The 17,034-nt window shown below is 34.6% G+C and overlaps 1 protein-coding gene across 1 annotated transcript in view; it reads left to right on the plus strand.

Moving 5' to 3' along the window:
- The window catches only part of MLF1 (myeloid leukemia factor 1), a 31,940-nt gene that overhangs the window by 7,586 nt on the left and 7,320 nt on the right, over positions 1-17,034 (plus strand). The window contains exon 2 of the mRNA XM_011379573.2: positions 9,493-9,640. Within this exon, the coding sequence (XP_011377875.1) occupies positions 9,493-9,640 (148 nt within the window). The remainder of the gene's footprint in view (positions 1-9,492; positions 9,641-17,034) is intronic.

Raw genomic sequence — 17,034 nt, forward strand, 5'->3', positions numbered from 1 at the left:
GATTAATTTTTTTTCTTTTTTTTCTTTCTTTTTTTAAAATTAAATTTATTGGGGTGTCATTGTTTAACAAAATTATATAGGTTTCAAGTATATAATTCAATAATATATCATATGTATATTGCATTGTGTGTTCACCACCCAAAGTTAAATTTCCTTTTATCACCTTATATTTAACCCCCCCCTTATCTACCTGCTCCCTTTCCCCCTTTCCCTCTGGATACAACTTCCCCATAGTGCTAGTTACTTGTAATTCCTCTAAAGGAGTGATTCTCAAAGTTTTAACAGGTGGAAAAGTACAGAATGGCATTCTGTTAAATTTTCTGTGCCTGTCATCACTCATCAATAAGACAAAAACCCAAAACTAAAAATCCCACAAAAATTCATGGAAAATGACCTTATTTATATTTTTCTGCATTGTATGTATAATATCTGTACTTGTTTGTTCCTTAATCTGTCAAAGTCTATTTTTAATTGGAAAGGATATGAAATATATGTACTATCTAAATAAACTTAATGCTCGTGTCTTTATATTATTTTCCTAAGTGAATTTAGTACAGTTATATTTCTCCAGTTAATACCCAACATTCAACTAAAGAGTCTCTTCATTCTCAGAGACTCAGTTACTAATTTGGTTAAGAATAGTTTAATTTCTGGATTCCTGTTGAAATTTTTATATTCTCTTGTACTAAGAGCATCCTCAACTTACACACACTGGAGACTACTTTCCTCTTATGAGTCTGCACAAAGTTTATCAGTAAACAGGAAGGAGGCTGGAAAGTAGTCAGAGCAGTGTCCCCAGTGGATCAGTGTAAAAAAGGACAAGAGAGGTTGGGCAAGAGAGCAAATGGAGAAGAATACTGACATGTTAAAATATTTTAGAATATGGATTAGTCTCCCGTATGCTTTGTAAAGTGGTTTTCAATTCTCCAGACCAGAAGTGGTCCTAATGCAGAGATGACTGGAAATTATTATGTCAATCAAGTATGCAGAAGGCTTGCTATTTATTGAAGTCATTCATAACTGTATATTTTTCTACTTATTTCCTTTAACACTATTGATATTGCACAAGAATAAACAGATCTGTAGAACAAAACAGTCTGGAGACACTCATAAATAGCCTCCCTGATAGATTTATTTAGAAAATACTCATTTTTTAATTTTTTTGTTTTAATACTTTGTAATATCTTCAGATGTACCTGGGAAAATGGCACTTCTTTCTGAATAGAAGACTAGATTGTGATTGCTGGAACTATTGATGCCTAATTTTTTATTTTTAGTAAAACTTCACTGCTGAGATACTGTTTCTGAACTGCAAAGCAGTAATTTAATATAGTTAACAACAGTAGTTTAAAAAAAATCCTTTAGATAGGTTAAAAACACCTTTCCACGATTTATGGTAGAATCAACTTATTCATTCAAAACATTCTACATAACTTTCTACGTTTGATTTTTGGAAATTCAAGTTTAATTAAGGCAGTCAGGCTTCAGAACTACACAGTGTTTTTGGAGTACAGTTTCTGCCTTAACATATGTTTAAAACTAATGCCTAATTAATAACAGTTGGAAACAGTTAATTTTTTAAAACGTAAAATTAGTAATGCCTTACCATGAATACCAAAATCTGGCAAACTAATATACTTTAGGGTTTTCACTGAGCAAGATAAATAGGCATTTTTTTTACAGCATTTTAGTGGGGGTTGTCACAAGATAAGCTTTATTACTATTATGAAAGAAAAGCACATTTCTGCAGCCTGGACTAAACACGTGCATTTGGTTTGGAATTACAACTTTTTTCTCATTTCAATTTTTTATATTTATACGTGTACTATAAAACTTTAAAAAATGGAAAAAGCTTTTAAAATTTAGTAACATTCAACATCTGGCAATTAATACCTTATTTTATAAAGTACTGAAGTGCTTTACATTTTCAAAAGTGTGTTTTTAAAATATGTAATACATACTTATGGCAAAATTCAAAAGATGCAAAGGAATACGTGGTTAAAAATACCTCCTCACGACGGTGTGAATATACTGTACCACAACTGAACTGTACATTTAAAAATGGTTAAGACGGGAAAAAGCTTATTGAGCTGTACACTTGAGATCTGTGCACTTTTCTGTACGTGCTATACTTCAACAAAATAGCTTATTAAGATGTGGTACATACATACAATGGAACGCTACTCAGCTGTAAGGAAAGATGAAGTACTGCCATTTGCAGCAGCATGGATGGATCTTGAGATTACCATGTTAGTGAAATGTCAGAAAAAGTCAAGAACCATAAGATTTCACCCATATGTAGAACAGAAAACAGAAAAACAACAAATGAACAAACAAACAAAACTCAAGACTCAGACAACAGCGTGGTGGTTACCGGAGGGAAAGGGCAGTTTGAGGGGAAGGAGCAGAGGGCAAAAGGGGTTAAATACGTGGTAACGGAGGGAGACTTGGCTTGGGGTAGTGAGCACAATGCAATGTGCACTTGATCTCTCATGGAGCTGTACACTCGAAACCTACAAAATCTTATGAATCAATGTCACCCCGATAAATTTAATAAAAAAAAAAGAAAAAAAGATTCTCTCCCCGCTTTGTTCCTCAACTAGTGAACCTCTCAGAATATACCCACTGTGATCAGTTTGCTGCATAGCCTCCTGGGATTTTCTTCTATACATTTACAAGCATATACACATGAATTTTTTTTTAATACAAATGAAGGTATACTATATATCTTGCTAATCCTTTCATACCAGTGCATAAATATCAGCCTTGACCTTTTAAACATGGCATAATATTCCATTTATATTCTATTAAAGTGCTGAAAAATGTGTATTTGGCCTTTCCTATCCTTATTCGGTTATTCCATCTGTGGGCCAGATAATTTAGGACAGAGGAGTGACCAAGAGAGTTGTGTTCTCTTTTCTCAAGAAGCTTCTAATCTAGCAGAAAAGACAAGCAGTATTTTCCACATGTTATTTTAATTTCCAATAGTCTTTGCTTTATAAAGAGGGGCTAACACAAATAGCAAAATTTTAATTATTTTTAACTTGAATTAAAATTTTTCCTTTTGATTACCAATGATGGTAATTATTGTCTATGTCTTCCCTTTGAGGGAAAGAATAGAAAGTAGAAAAAAATAGTGAAGAATACTTTAAAAAATGATAATAGTTGGAATAGTCAGTACTACTCAGAAGTACTAGAAAGCTGACAAAAATACTAGACGAAAATTCTAGTACTGACAAAAATTCTAGTACTACTAGAAGTACTAGAAAGCTGACAAAAATAAAATGAGTATACCTTCCCACCTACATTGGTTCAGCTGCAGAAAACAAAATTTACTCTAGGAACTTTAAACAAAGAAAGTTAATACAGTACATTAAATGGCCTAGAGCAGCAGGCCCCAACCTTTCTGGCCCAGGGACCGGTACTCCTATGAGAATCTAACACCTATTGATCTGAGGTGGAGCTGAGGCGGTGATGCCCGCACTGGGGAGCAGCTGCAAATACAGATGAAGCTTCGTTCTCTCACCCACCCCTCCCCTAATGCTGTGCAGCCTGGCTCCTAACAGGCCACAGACTAGTACCAGTCCGTGGCCTGGGGGTTGGTGACACCTGGTTTAAAGAATTGTGATAGCTGAAGAAATAGACTCTTAATTAAACTTTTGGGAAGAACTCCCAAAGCCAAATCACAGATCTAGACTACTGAGGGAGCAACTGCCACTTTTAACATTAGGAATCGCAGAATCGGGATACTGCTGCAGCTGCTGCTGGCTCTGAAGCCATGGTGAACCAGCAAAATGGATTTCTTATGCTTGTCCCCCAACACCCATAAAGCTGTAGTGATCAGACACACTGAGTTCTGCTAACACTGTTACAGGAAAACTATGTACTTCTGTAATCATGCTTACCAACGAAGAGAAGTAATAGTTACATACAGACTGTACTGCATCTCTACCTTCCAGTTCTCAGATAATTGCCTGTGATTGGCAGAATCCAAATCTAAACGCTTAGCTGCAGTGGAATATAGGAGATTAAGTTTTTAGCTTTGTAGCCTCTCTAGTGTAGAAAGGCACATTGAAAGGAGGTAAAAATGCATTGAATGTCAATCTACCTTTTAATCCTCCCTTCCTTCTCCCAATCTGTATCATCCTTTCATCCTCAAGCCTGCTCAATAATTTCTGGCAGCAAAATGGCCTTTACCCTTTGTTTGCTATTTTGCAGCAGGATAGTGAAAACTATATATGACAAGGAAAAAAATTAAAGTTTGCAGCCACCGTACCCTCCCCTCACTTCCTTTTTGGGAGGATAGATTGTCATCCCAGGGTACTCATTTGCTGTCCTGAATCTCAGAAATAGAGGAACAAAACAAGTTGTACGGTCTAGAGATCTGCTGTAGAATGTGGTGTCTGTGGTCAACAATACTGTATTGTACATAAAATTTTTCTTAGGAGAGTTGTGTTCTTACTGTAATAGAAAATAAAATTTTAGGAAGAGAAACTTGATAAGAGAAAGAGAAATCTATAATGTTAAAGCAGGAGAGCTTTATATATATATATAAAAGGACAACTGCCAAGGTCTGAGAGACAGAGATGGAAAATAGACTCTCAGATACTGAACCAAACTGTAGGGCTAAGTACACTTTCCAGCTTCTCTCTCCTAATTCAGACCTATAAAAAAGTCACTTAAAATATTTTTAATCATTTTCTGACATTCATTAATTTTTTTATCTTGTTCTTAATACATAAATAACTGCAAACATTTGAGGAAAACGAACATGAAAAACAAGCTACACTAACCAAACAGAAGAACCAGCATTTAAGGAATCAAAGCTAATGAAACAAAGAAGACTGCAGAAAGAGTAATTAATATCTTCAGGAGACTTTAATTTCTAGGGTGGTCCTGGTAAAGATATCCATGTCCTATCCTTAGAACCTATTAATATGTTATTTTACGTAGCAAGAGGGAATTAAGGTTACAGATTAAATTAAGGTTGTTAATAAACTAAAGATAACGTAACCTTAATTATTTAAGTAAGCTCAATTTAATCATAAGGGTCCTTTAAATATGAGTCAGAGAGAGATTTGAAGACACTGTGCTGCTGGGTTTGAAAACAGAGAAAGGGACCACAAGCCAAGGAACACCAGCAGTCTTTAGAAGCTAGAAAAGACAAAGAAACAGATTCTCCCCTGCAGCCTCCAGAAGGAGCACAGCCCTGCTAACATTTTGATTCTAGCCTAGAAACAGCCATTCTGGGCTTCTGACCTCCAGAACTGTAAGAAAATTAATTTGTGTTGTTTGAAGTCACTGAATTTATAGTAATTTTGTTACAGAAGCAATAGTAAACTAATACAGTATCCAAGTTTTATAATATTAATTTTAAAACATACAGGTCTGAGTTCTGTGCCAGACTATAAATTCCTCCAGACCAGTAATCAATCTCTGTGCTTGACACACAGTATACATAATAAATGTTTGTTGAATTTGAACTTTCCTTGTGTAAGATAGTCTCCACCATTTCTTGGGAGAGTCATTTACCATTCTTAAAGTCTCATTCACCTGGTGTATGCTTCTCTAACAGAGAGAAGCTTTGCAGTTAACATCTACAGTTTTGAACTTCTTTCTTAGTGACTCTTGATTGGGAAGGTGTGACGTGCTCCTTTAAACCACAGTTGTTTTTTTCTGGCCCAAGCGTTTGAATACATGAGACTTGTGTCTCCTGATAACAGTTCCATGGGCTTCTTAGCCTCAGTTTTAACTGCTCCAGAGTAAGAGACTACTTGTCTGTCTGAGAAACCCACCCTCAATTGAGGTTTGTTTTATGCCATTGACTCTTATATTTTAATTCATACCATCGTGAACAGTGTCTCAAAATTTGGTGAAAATCTGTAAAATGTTTTCTTATAATGCAGAAACAAACCTGCAGGCAAATTACTTATTTTTATGGATTTGCATTCATTTTCTTCCCAGTCTTTAGATAAAACCAACAAAATTGAAGACTTAGAATGATGGGAGTTTTAAATGTTACGCACTGCTCTTTGGGATGTGGCATGTATTAATTATCTGTTGCTGCTTAACTTAGCAGCTTAAGACAACAAACATTTTTATGCCATAGTGTCTGTCAGGAATCCAGGAGCAGCTTAGCTGGGTGGTTCTGACTCAGGATCTCTTAAGAGGCTACAATCGAGTTATATGTCAAAGCTGTGGTCATCTCAAGGCATGACTTTTGTAAAATATACTTTCAAGATCTCTCACTTAGCTGTTGGATGATCTCAAAAATCTGCTTCTTAGTTCACTCATGTGGGCCTCTTCACAGGGCTGCCTCACAGCATGGCAGCCGCTTTTCACAGTCAGCCATCATGCTAAGAGAACACCCAAGAAGCCAGTCTTTTTGCAACCTAATTTTGGAAGTGGCACCCCATCACTTCTGTTGTATTCTGTTAGAAGCAATCCAGTAAGTCCAGCTAATACTCAAGGGTAGGGGGTTACATGAGGGCATGGACACCAGGGAGTGGGGATCGTTGAGGGCCATCTTAAATTCTGCATACCACACATGTAAGTTGGTGAGTTCATTAGTCTACCAGAGAGTAGATAATAAAGTTTATAATATTCCTAACTGATATTAAGTTCAATAATATAAAAAAATTGTAAAAAAAAACCTACAAATACATTTCCCATATTAGAAGATATAAAAATTGAAGTCTTTTATCTTTCAGACAGGAAATTTAGAAAGTACTTTAGAATAATCTACAATTTACTATTCTATCGTACTCCGCTCAGATTATCCACTTATGACTTTCTATTCCAATTCTTCCTTTTACTTTTTAAATTCTACTTATTCCTCATATTCTAAAAATAAAAAAAAGCAGCTTATTAAGATATGTAAAATGTTATAAGAATTAGAATTAAAGATGAAAGACAAAACTAAGTCAGAAGTAAAACTACTGCATAAAAGTTATTGTCTGGTGAAACTGAAGACCTAGCAAAGATTCATAGATGTGTGGCTGAATAAATTGAGATTAAGAAAATGAAAAGGCAAGTTCCGGACTGAGAAAAAATACCTGATACAAGTCTTATATCTAGAATAAATAAAGAACTCATAATTCCACAATAATAAGACAACCTGGTTTTTAAAAAAAAAAAAAAATTTGAACAGACTTTTTATCAAAGAAGATATGTAAATGGCAAATACTACAAAGTAAAACTTCAATGAGATTATTATACTACCACTCAAATGGCTAAAATGAAAAAGACTGACGATACCAAATGTCAGCAAATTAGCACAACTGGAACTCTCAGTTCACATTTTTTATAAGGTTAAACATGCTGTTGCCATACAACCCAGCAATCCCACTCCTAGATATTTTACTCAGGAGAAATGAAATTATAGACATAAAGACCAATACATGAATGTTCATAGAAACTTTATTCATAATAGCCCAAAACTAGAAAGTTTGGTGCTTATATTGTGATATAATCGTGTATATTCAATGGACCTGGCAATAAAAATGAATGAACAACTGATAAATGGAACAAAATGGATGAATCACAGAAGCATTATGCTAAGTGGCATTATGCTAAACACAAAAGACAACATAATGGATGATTCCCATTATATGGAAAAAGGCAAAACAATAGTGACAGCCTATTAGCATTAACTGGTATTAGAAAGAGGTAATTATCTGCAAAGGGACAAGAAGAAACTTTTTGGGGTGATGGAAGGCAGTTATACTCACCACTATACCACCAATGCCATGGGGGTGATGAAAATGTTCTACCTCTTCGTTGTGGTGGTGGTTAAGGCTGTATATATACATTTTTCAAAAGTTATCAAACTATATGATTAAAATGGATAAATTTCACTGTATGTAAATTATACCTAAACGAAGCTGAATTAAAACAAAAAAATCTCTTGATACACACAAATCCAGTTAAGTAGTTTGCTAATCAATTTCATTTGGAGTTTGTTTTTAAATCTCCAGGTAATATATGAATAAATCTGAGCTCCCTTGGGATAGGTTTATGTATACAAAGTCTGCAGAATTTAAAGGAAAAGCTCTTTCTGCGTAGGACTATTGAAGACAATTTTTGATCTTCCTCATGATGACCTCGGAAGACTGGAATTTAGCATTAGAAGCGGGAAGGGTGACCTAAAGAGGATGAAACTGAGGTGGAGAAGTCTGAAGTGAGGGCAGACTGCAGGAGGGCTCCAGTGGCCTTCTCCAGGGAAGAGTAACGTGACCTCCAGTGGTGACGTGCCGTCAGTTCTAGGCATGGACCAGTGAGCGGGTCAGCGACTTTCCAACTGAAATGAAGTTTAGAAATCACTGTGATAGAGTAATGATAGGGTAATAAAAATTTTAGTTTCTTGAATGGGACTTGGGGTGAATGGGATAACATGAGATTAGGAGCACTGATATTCATTGAGCACATAGTATCGGGCCTGGAAATGTGCTTATTGCTATATATATATTTTTAAATAAAATATATCTTTTTTTATATGATAGACATTTAATAATAGAATAATAGGGAGTGGTATTTATATATGAGTTAAGAGAAGGTAAAGGAAATTGACATTCAGTATATGGGTCAGATATTGTGCTTTGTGCTTTCAGATTACATGATTTAATGTCAACAACAGGAATATGCAATATCCTCATTTTACAGCTGTGGAAACTTAGACTCAGAAAGAGAGGCTTGGATTCTAATTAATTCAGGTACCACAAACACAGAAGGTGCCTCAAAGGTTGGGGAGGGACTACTTGAATTAAGATCACTAGTGATACGTGTCTACAAACCACACCCAGAACTAGTAAATTCGATTGGGAGGTTGCGGGGAGCAGAGCAAGATTCTACATGTCTAACCTCGTTTAGTAGGTTGGTGATTTTAAAAATGCTCGAGAAGCACTGTCTTAAGACTTAGAAGATAATTTTACTATGTGGTGGTTTCTAGTATTTAGAGTTCTTAGAAACAAAAGTTAGCCTCATAGAGGTGATTTATAGCTTTGTTTTCATCTATTAAAATAATGTACTTCAGTGTTCATAACATAGCTATAGTTCTCAATGCTCATATTTCATAAATAAGAGTTAAAAAATAAACAAGCCAACATTCGTCATTAGTCCTCACTAGAATTTATCATGTTGACTGCCCAAGGCGGCCTGTTACCTGGTAGCATTATTTTTCAGGTTATTTTTTGCCATTTTCCTTAGTATTGGCTTATGCTACCTAAAATATGTTACCTTTGTGTTTTTCATCTTTATACAGTAAGGGATAAATAAAGTTGTATGTTTATTGTTACACATAAGTGAATTATAGTAGATAACAGAACATTTTTTGTAATCATGAATACTGGGTCTTTATGAGATGATTCTATTCTCCTAAACTCTTCTTTTGTCTCTTTAACAAGCATATTAGCTCAATAATTCTTTGTAGTATTTAGCTGCCTCCTTATTACTTGAATTACAACACTTTTACATGATTCTACGTATTTTCAACAGTGATTCTTTTAATGCACACCAAGAAAGTATGCGACAGATGATGAGAAGTTTTTCTGAACCTTTTGGAAGAGACTTGCTCAGCGTCTCTGATGGCAGAGGAAGAGCTCATACTCGTACGAGACATGATGATGGCGAAAATTCCTTGACTGTAAGTTTATTATTTTAAAGTTAGTGAGAAGGTCCTGTGGGAATTTGAGGAAAAGCATTACAGAAGAATATATCTACCATGATACGATATGACTAATACTTGAGTTATAGGAATAACTATTCTGTGAAGGGAGGGGGGACCTGTTGGAAACCTGAATCCTTTAACAATGAATTGTTAGCTATATAGAATCCCACTGTGCTACCAAAACTTTTTAGGACCGTAGGGTTATATATTATAAGCCAAACTTAAAGCATTATTTTTCATGAGTATATATGGTTTGTTCTCACTTTAGAATTGCCTCCCATGTCTTAAATTAGAACAGGCAAGGAAATATCCTTCCTGTCTCATACGACACTTTTTTTCCTCCCCTTTAAAATAGCGGCCAAAGCTATAGGGTCATATTTTATCTTTATTGGACCAGGAAAAATTAATCTTCTGTATGACTACCTTGGACCTTCAAAACTTAGATGAAGTTCTTAACCGTATTTAAAAGTCTTGCATAACTGTATTTTCATAACTCTTGTCTGAGAAGCAAAGCTAGAAGGTTACAAACACACTCAACTCAAAAAAAAAAAAAACACCTCAGGGCATTTATATATCTTAATTATTTTCTTTTCTGTTTATTTTGTTTCTATTGCTTTTTCAGCCTCAGGAATGGCAGTTCTAGAATAACAAATCCACAGGAGTCTCTGTGAAGATGAATCTCTGCAATTAAAATGTAGATATTTGGAACTTAGTAAACATTGAACTGATTAATTGGGAAACTTTCAGAATCTTCCAGAAAAACATTTTAATATTTTCTGTTTGCAATCGCCTTAAATACAACAAAATGTTTTATCTACTTCTAAGAAGTTTGATAGGTAGAATTACATTTGCCATTTAAATGAAAGTAATCTTAACATTTTTTTTATATACGTGTTTTATATATATATAGATAGATAGATATCTATATATATCTATATATGTAATTCCCATTTCAATTTTATTTTAATTAGTGAATAGTGGTCTCCTTTTATATATATTTCCATGAAAGTCTAAAATTAAGATCAAAGAAAAAATTATCAAAGAAGGTATAAAAATCAAATGCGACATCTGAAATTTTGTGCTTTAAATGAGCATCGAAATATTTTGTATATCTTTTATAACCACAACATGGAAAGAGTAGGGCTATATATAGTGCCTTGTATTTATCTGCATAAATTAGTTGCACATAGCTTTTGTGAAAGAAGCAAGAAGTGACAATTTTTTCCCCTTATAAGTATAGGAAGGAAATCTGTTTATAATTCAGTTGTAAAGTTTTTATTGAAGATGTCTATTTATATCAGCTGTAACTCTGCTTGTCATTCACTAGAAGTAGAATTAAATGTTTCTTTCCTGGGCACTTGTGCTTAAAATATCTGAATGTTTAATGAGCTGGAATAAGAAATATATAACCGAATAAAGAGATAAATTTCCAATAATATGGTTGCTTAAATGTGATTGAATAAGAAAAGTCAAGTAGGAAAACAATTCTGAATATAAAGGAAGGCCAAGACCAACATTTGAATGAAAGATCAAAAGAATTGCTACCTTGCCCAATTTATGGTGGCATAAGCTAACTTTTGTCTAAGATTATGAATTATTTATTAGTGTAGGCCAAAGTCTGTAACTAGCATTATCCAGTAGAACTTTCTGAATGATGGAAATGTCCTAAACCTGCCTGTCCAATATGGTAGCCACTAGCTACATAAGGCTTGTGATCGCTTATGCTATTGAGGAACTGAGTTTTTAATTTAATTTTAATTATTTCAAAATTTAATTTAAATAGCCACATATGGCTAGTGGCTACTTTAATAGGAGGGCATGATGATAGACATTCAAAAAGACACCAAAGCATTTAAATTTTTTAATACATACTGAGTAAAGAACATTAATCAATTATACTTGAACCTGTCATCTTATTTCTCATTTAATAGTAATCTCTTTAAGCATTTTCCTGAGAAAAATTATAGTATTCATCTACCTATTACGTAAAAGTAAATGGTAATTATCAGATTTAGATCAACCCATTTCATAAAACTTTGAGTTCCATAGCTTTTTAAATAGCAAATACTGCTAGGTACTTTTTACTTGCCTCTCACATCTAAAAACAAGTAGCATACATTTTTCTTTAATTAAATTATAATGTATCGAATATCTTAGAAAGCTAACACCAGTGTACCTTTTTCTTCCTCAAACTATATAAACCTTTTGCCAACCCAGAGTATTAAGCATTGTCCTAAGGCATTTGAAGGGCACTAGTATTTTAATTTTTAGTATTTTAATAGTACCGGTTACAGCAGGTTTTCCAAGGAATATTCAGCCTCTCTTTTAGCCAAAACTCATTTTTCTGTTTGTAAATTTATAATTTATACTGGTAAGATATGGCTCTCCTTTTTTTCCATAATGTTTGACACATTTGAAATGTTTATGTCTAAATATGAAAAACTTACGTAATAGAAAAATTTAATTAATTAAAATAAAACAAAAACAGGTAAACCACAATAGCAACAGAAGATCTCTATCCCAAATTGACTTGCTAAGGTAGGAACAAAAATTAGAAATTGACTGCAGAAGATAGAAAAGAGTACTGCTAAATTTGAAAAGAGCCCAGCCAAGAAAACAATAGGCTTTTTGAGCATGCTAGTTGTCCTACTGTTTTTGAACTTTTAGTAAACATTTATACAAAGCTTTGCTCTCTTGCATCATGAAGTTATGTTTTAAAATGAATGTTTTGATTAAGCAGTGAGCCATGATGCTGATACTTTTAAGCAGAGTGGATGAAAATGTGTATTTCAAATAGACACCTTGACCCTTTTTTTCTTTATTTTTGGTCCATTTCTTGACATTTGTCATCTTTATCAGCCATATTATGAAGGAAAACAGAGACTACTACAGAAGTAGAAGAAACATCAGCTATGCCATTTTTTTGCGTTTGTATTATTAGCATTTTTTTCAGTTCATGATTTCTTTATGGGGCCATTGTTAAGCCAGTTGCCCTTTTGGGGAGGATTTGTTTTGTTTAAAACTACACAATTTAACCTTTAAATTTATTTAATTATGCAGTTTGTAATTCAAGATGTGACATATGAGCATGGTGACATTTAGATTGAATGATGGTGCCAGAGTCAGCAAAAAGAAATAGAAAGAAGAATTTTATTGGTGCATCCAATACACTTTGGAGATTACTGTTCTAGATACACAGTATGCATATATATCACATCTGCTATGTGATTTTTAATGTAAGCACACAGTTTTCTCTACTTTTTAACATAACTTACACATGGAGAAAATTATCTGTCACTGAATGATGATAAAATTATACATACTTTTTACCCAGGAGTTCAAACTTTAATTTCAACATTTGAAACTCTCAAATGATGAAAGTGTTTTAATTTGCATACACATGTCTAACCATTTATTTTTATCCATCTTTACCTATTGAGGATTATAATTTACGAACTATTAATTTTGATTATTCCATCTATTATACTTAATATTCTTTTGCCTGTCAAAGACTCTACATATTTTTAAATCTATGTGTATGATCCATTCTGAAGTCTATATTTTTTATCCCATAAATGAGTTCTTAAGAGGTATTTATTAAATTTTTTGTCCAATATTTCTACTAATCTTTTGAAATGTTATTAATGTGGATAAATTTTTATTTTTAATTAGTTACAGGCAAGATTAACTGATCTTTTAAAAACGGGCTGGCTGAGCAAAGGAAAGAAGATATAATATTAATCATTGTACATTATGTTTTAATTTTGGTGTTAATTTGCATTTCCTTTGAGAAACGTTTGTCTTAATCCATAGCAAATACTTCTTCGTTCAACTGTGTCTCATAAATACTAGAGTAGTCATATTTAAAAGTGATATATGGCCTCCCTATTTGCCTGCCAGGCTCCCATCAGGCTCTACAATGAATAATCAGATAATTTTAAAAAATATATGTTAAGTTCTTTTTGAATGAAAGGTTCTGGAATTTTGTTAGATCTGAATTATGTGAGTATATATAGTGTATTTCTTTTTCAGGCATTATCATATAATAAATATTATAACCAAAATTAATTGGATTTTTTCCAGGCAATGAGTTCTCTTGTGCCTTTTGGCCATTTTGGTGCTATGGTTCGTATCATGAGACACAAATCGTTTTAGCAATATTTTCTGAAAAATATTTTTCATTAACTCAAGCAAACTGAATTTTAGCATGCAATCTCACTTACTTTTATGGCTTTTTAGTATTTGTACTGAAAACCTGTTTCATGTGTTAAATTTATCTTAGAATGTTTAGGCATGTGTTTTCTGAAGTAAATCATGTCAACATGTATAAAATCAGTCTTCAGAAAGAAAAAGTACATCTCAATAGATGAATATTCACTTGATTTACAAAAGAGATCTCCATAGTTGTCATTGCAAGTTGGAGACTTCTACATGCTTCCAATGACTTTCCAAAAGGTGAAAAAGCACCAAACTGTAGATGGACAAGCACCTTTGGAAAAGCTAAGATTGGCTGCTTTCTCTAGGTCTCAATTACCAATTTGCTCATGCTGCTTTTCTTTTGCCATGTCCAAGTCTGCCTACTCTGCAACCAGCTTTTCTCCCACCCTGTTTTTGGGGACTTGGGTCCTATTTTCTGTGACACTAGTTTCTAACACACTTAAAGACAATCTGAGGAGTAGCAGAGAATAGCATGGCTTTGGTACATTTCCTGTGAATGCACCTACACTCTCATGAAAAGGTTTCCTTTTATTCTGTTGTGCCAGACTTCAACCATTTGTCTCCTTAAAATTTGACCTATAACATTTATCCCTCCTGACCAGGGTTTTTAGTGGGACAAATGATGAAGAAAAAAAGCAGTTATAGCACGGAGTTATCAGTAAATGATAGGAAGTTCAACATGCTGTGGAAGCACAGATAGAAAAAAGCCTGTAACTCAGCCTTTTGGGGGTAATGGGGTGAAGATCGATTAGAGAATGCTTCCTGAACCTTAAGGATTAATAGGAGTTAGCCAGGAAAAACAGGAAGGGGAGAAAAGTGTTCAACACAGAGGAAGCAGTACACACAAAGGTCTGGAGGCTAGGGAGCACAAAGAGATATATATATAGGATCATTTGGCCCTAGAGTATGAGTTGGAGAGTAGATATAGATGAGGGTCAAGAGGTAACCAGGGACTTCTTTCTGCCCTGGTAAGGACTAAGGACCATTATCATAAGAACAGGGGAAGCAGCTGGTTAATTTTCATCAAACTAGAAATAGAGTCAGGTTCTTATTTTTCGAAAGATCATGTGCCTGTAGGGGAGAGAAGATTAGAAGGGACCACAGTGAGGGCAGGGAGACTAGGAGGCTGTTGAAGTGTTGCGAGAAGTATTCATGATAGCTTCTACTTGGGTCATGGCTGGGGTGATAAAGAGAAATCATTTCATTTGACAAAGAGTTAAAGAATTGAATAGATAGAATGTGGTGGTTGATTGGATTGAAGGAGCAGTAAAGAAAGAGATGGAAGGTATCATACCCATTTTTCTGGCATGAGGAATTAGGTAAATGGGAATGCCACTGAGCTAAGGAACAGAGCATTAATGCGGTGTAGATAATGAAGGCAGGGATGATCAAAAGGATCATTTCAGTTTGGGATGTTTTGTATTTGAGGCATTTGTATGTTATCCAGGTGTATTTATCTGGTAAATAGTTGGATATATAGCTTTGAGCTGAGTTAGAGAGTTGTTCATTCATTCAGCAAATATTTATTGAGCCCTCTCCTATGTGCCAGGAATTATTTTTAAAGTACCGGGAGTATAGTAGTGAATAAGACAGAGAAGATAGCCCTACCGTCACAGGGATTACTTTTATAGAGTGGGAAGACAGACAGTAAACAACAGAATAATCAAATAGCCCAAGTACTTCAAAATACTCTGAAGAAGATGAAGCAGGGTATTGATATAGTGACAGGTAGGACGTGAAGCAGAGATTGGTTTAGACAAGTGGCCTTCCTAAGGAGGTGATACTTGAATGATGAGAAAAAACTACCCATGCTAAGAGTCAGGAGAAAACATTCTAGGCAGAGAGAAGAGCATGTGTACAAAGTTCCTGAAGGCCTTTAAGAGTCCTTTGGAATCTCAGCTGTAATTTGTACCCCCATTTTTTGTCACTCCGAGGTGCTGGACCACCTCATAACAGGTACACATACAGCTTTTGATAGCTGGTTTGTCAGTAAATTAAGAATAGGCAGAATATACCCAAACATTTGATCTTTTCCTTCTCTTCCTCTTCCTTGGGCTAGCGCCCTTCCACCTCTTATGAGTTATATCTCTACACACCCCTGATTCTCACCCTGGTGTTGAAACAAAATATTCAGAACATTTTCTGAATCTCTGAAATGCAGATTAATTCTATTGCAATCCTTTGTGTACCCAAAGATAAATCAGTATCTCCTAAATGTGCCTTTGTGATCCCTATTTTAATTGTGCATGCTAAATATTAACCAAATTATGGGAGTTTGGGTTTCCCATCTAGTTCTATTGTTACTAGCAATAAAAACTCAACAGAGGGCAGAAACAAAAGAAAAGGCCTTTGATAATTCTTTATTGAGTCCCAACTTGGCAGGCAGCAAAAGAATTTCTAGAAGGGCTAAAATATCAGCAATGAACGTACGTTACAGGATTCAAAAGAGTCCTCCTGCTTGAGTTGCGTGAATCAGACAGTCACTTTATTTTATAATAGTAGCTAGTGCCTTGGGTGCTTCACTTTTTAATTTCTAGTTAGTGTTGATAAAACCTAAAATCAATGGCAAATTTTTCTAAAGCAGTTTCTCAGCCTCAACACTGATATTTTGGGCTGATAATTCTTGTCCTGAGGGGCCGTCCCATGCTTTGTAGGGTGTTTAGCAGTATTCCTGTCCTCATACACCCTCCTCAATTACGATAAAAATGAGTGTCCCCTTATATACCGCCCCCTACTCCCAGTTACAATTGCTCTTGGTTGAGAAACCACTGTTGTAGAGGTATTCTTAACTGTTCTCCTAATGGAACATGTCTCATGCTTCAAGAGTATGCCCAACTGAGCCTTTGATGATAATAAGCAGCTTATAAATAAAGTAAATTAACTTCTATCACTTGGACCCTATTGTGATGAAGAGAAGGGCTGGCTCAGCTTCTATCAGCCATGTAGTACTAGTAGAGGTGGCACTGGTATCTCATGCTCAAGTTTATTTGTGTGGTGGGATATTAAGGTAGAGGGAGAAAGATTTGAAGACCAGACTATGCTAGAGCTCTCCCAGCCTAAAATACATCACTCAGTATTTAAATAGTAACCAAATTATGCTTTGAGGAAGTTGACGAACGATATGTCTGTGTATATGTTCTTGCATGTATATA

This window comes from Pteropus vampyrus, unplaced genomic scaffold, assembly GCF_000151845.1.
Source record: "Pteropus vampyrus isolate Shadow unplaced genomic scaffold, Pvam_2.0 Scaffold12, whole genome shotgun sequence".
Classification (NCBI taxonomy): Eukaryota; Metazoa; Chordata; class Mammalia; order Chiroptera; family Pteropodidae; genus Pteropus; species Pteropus vampyrus.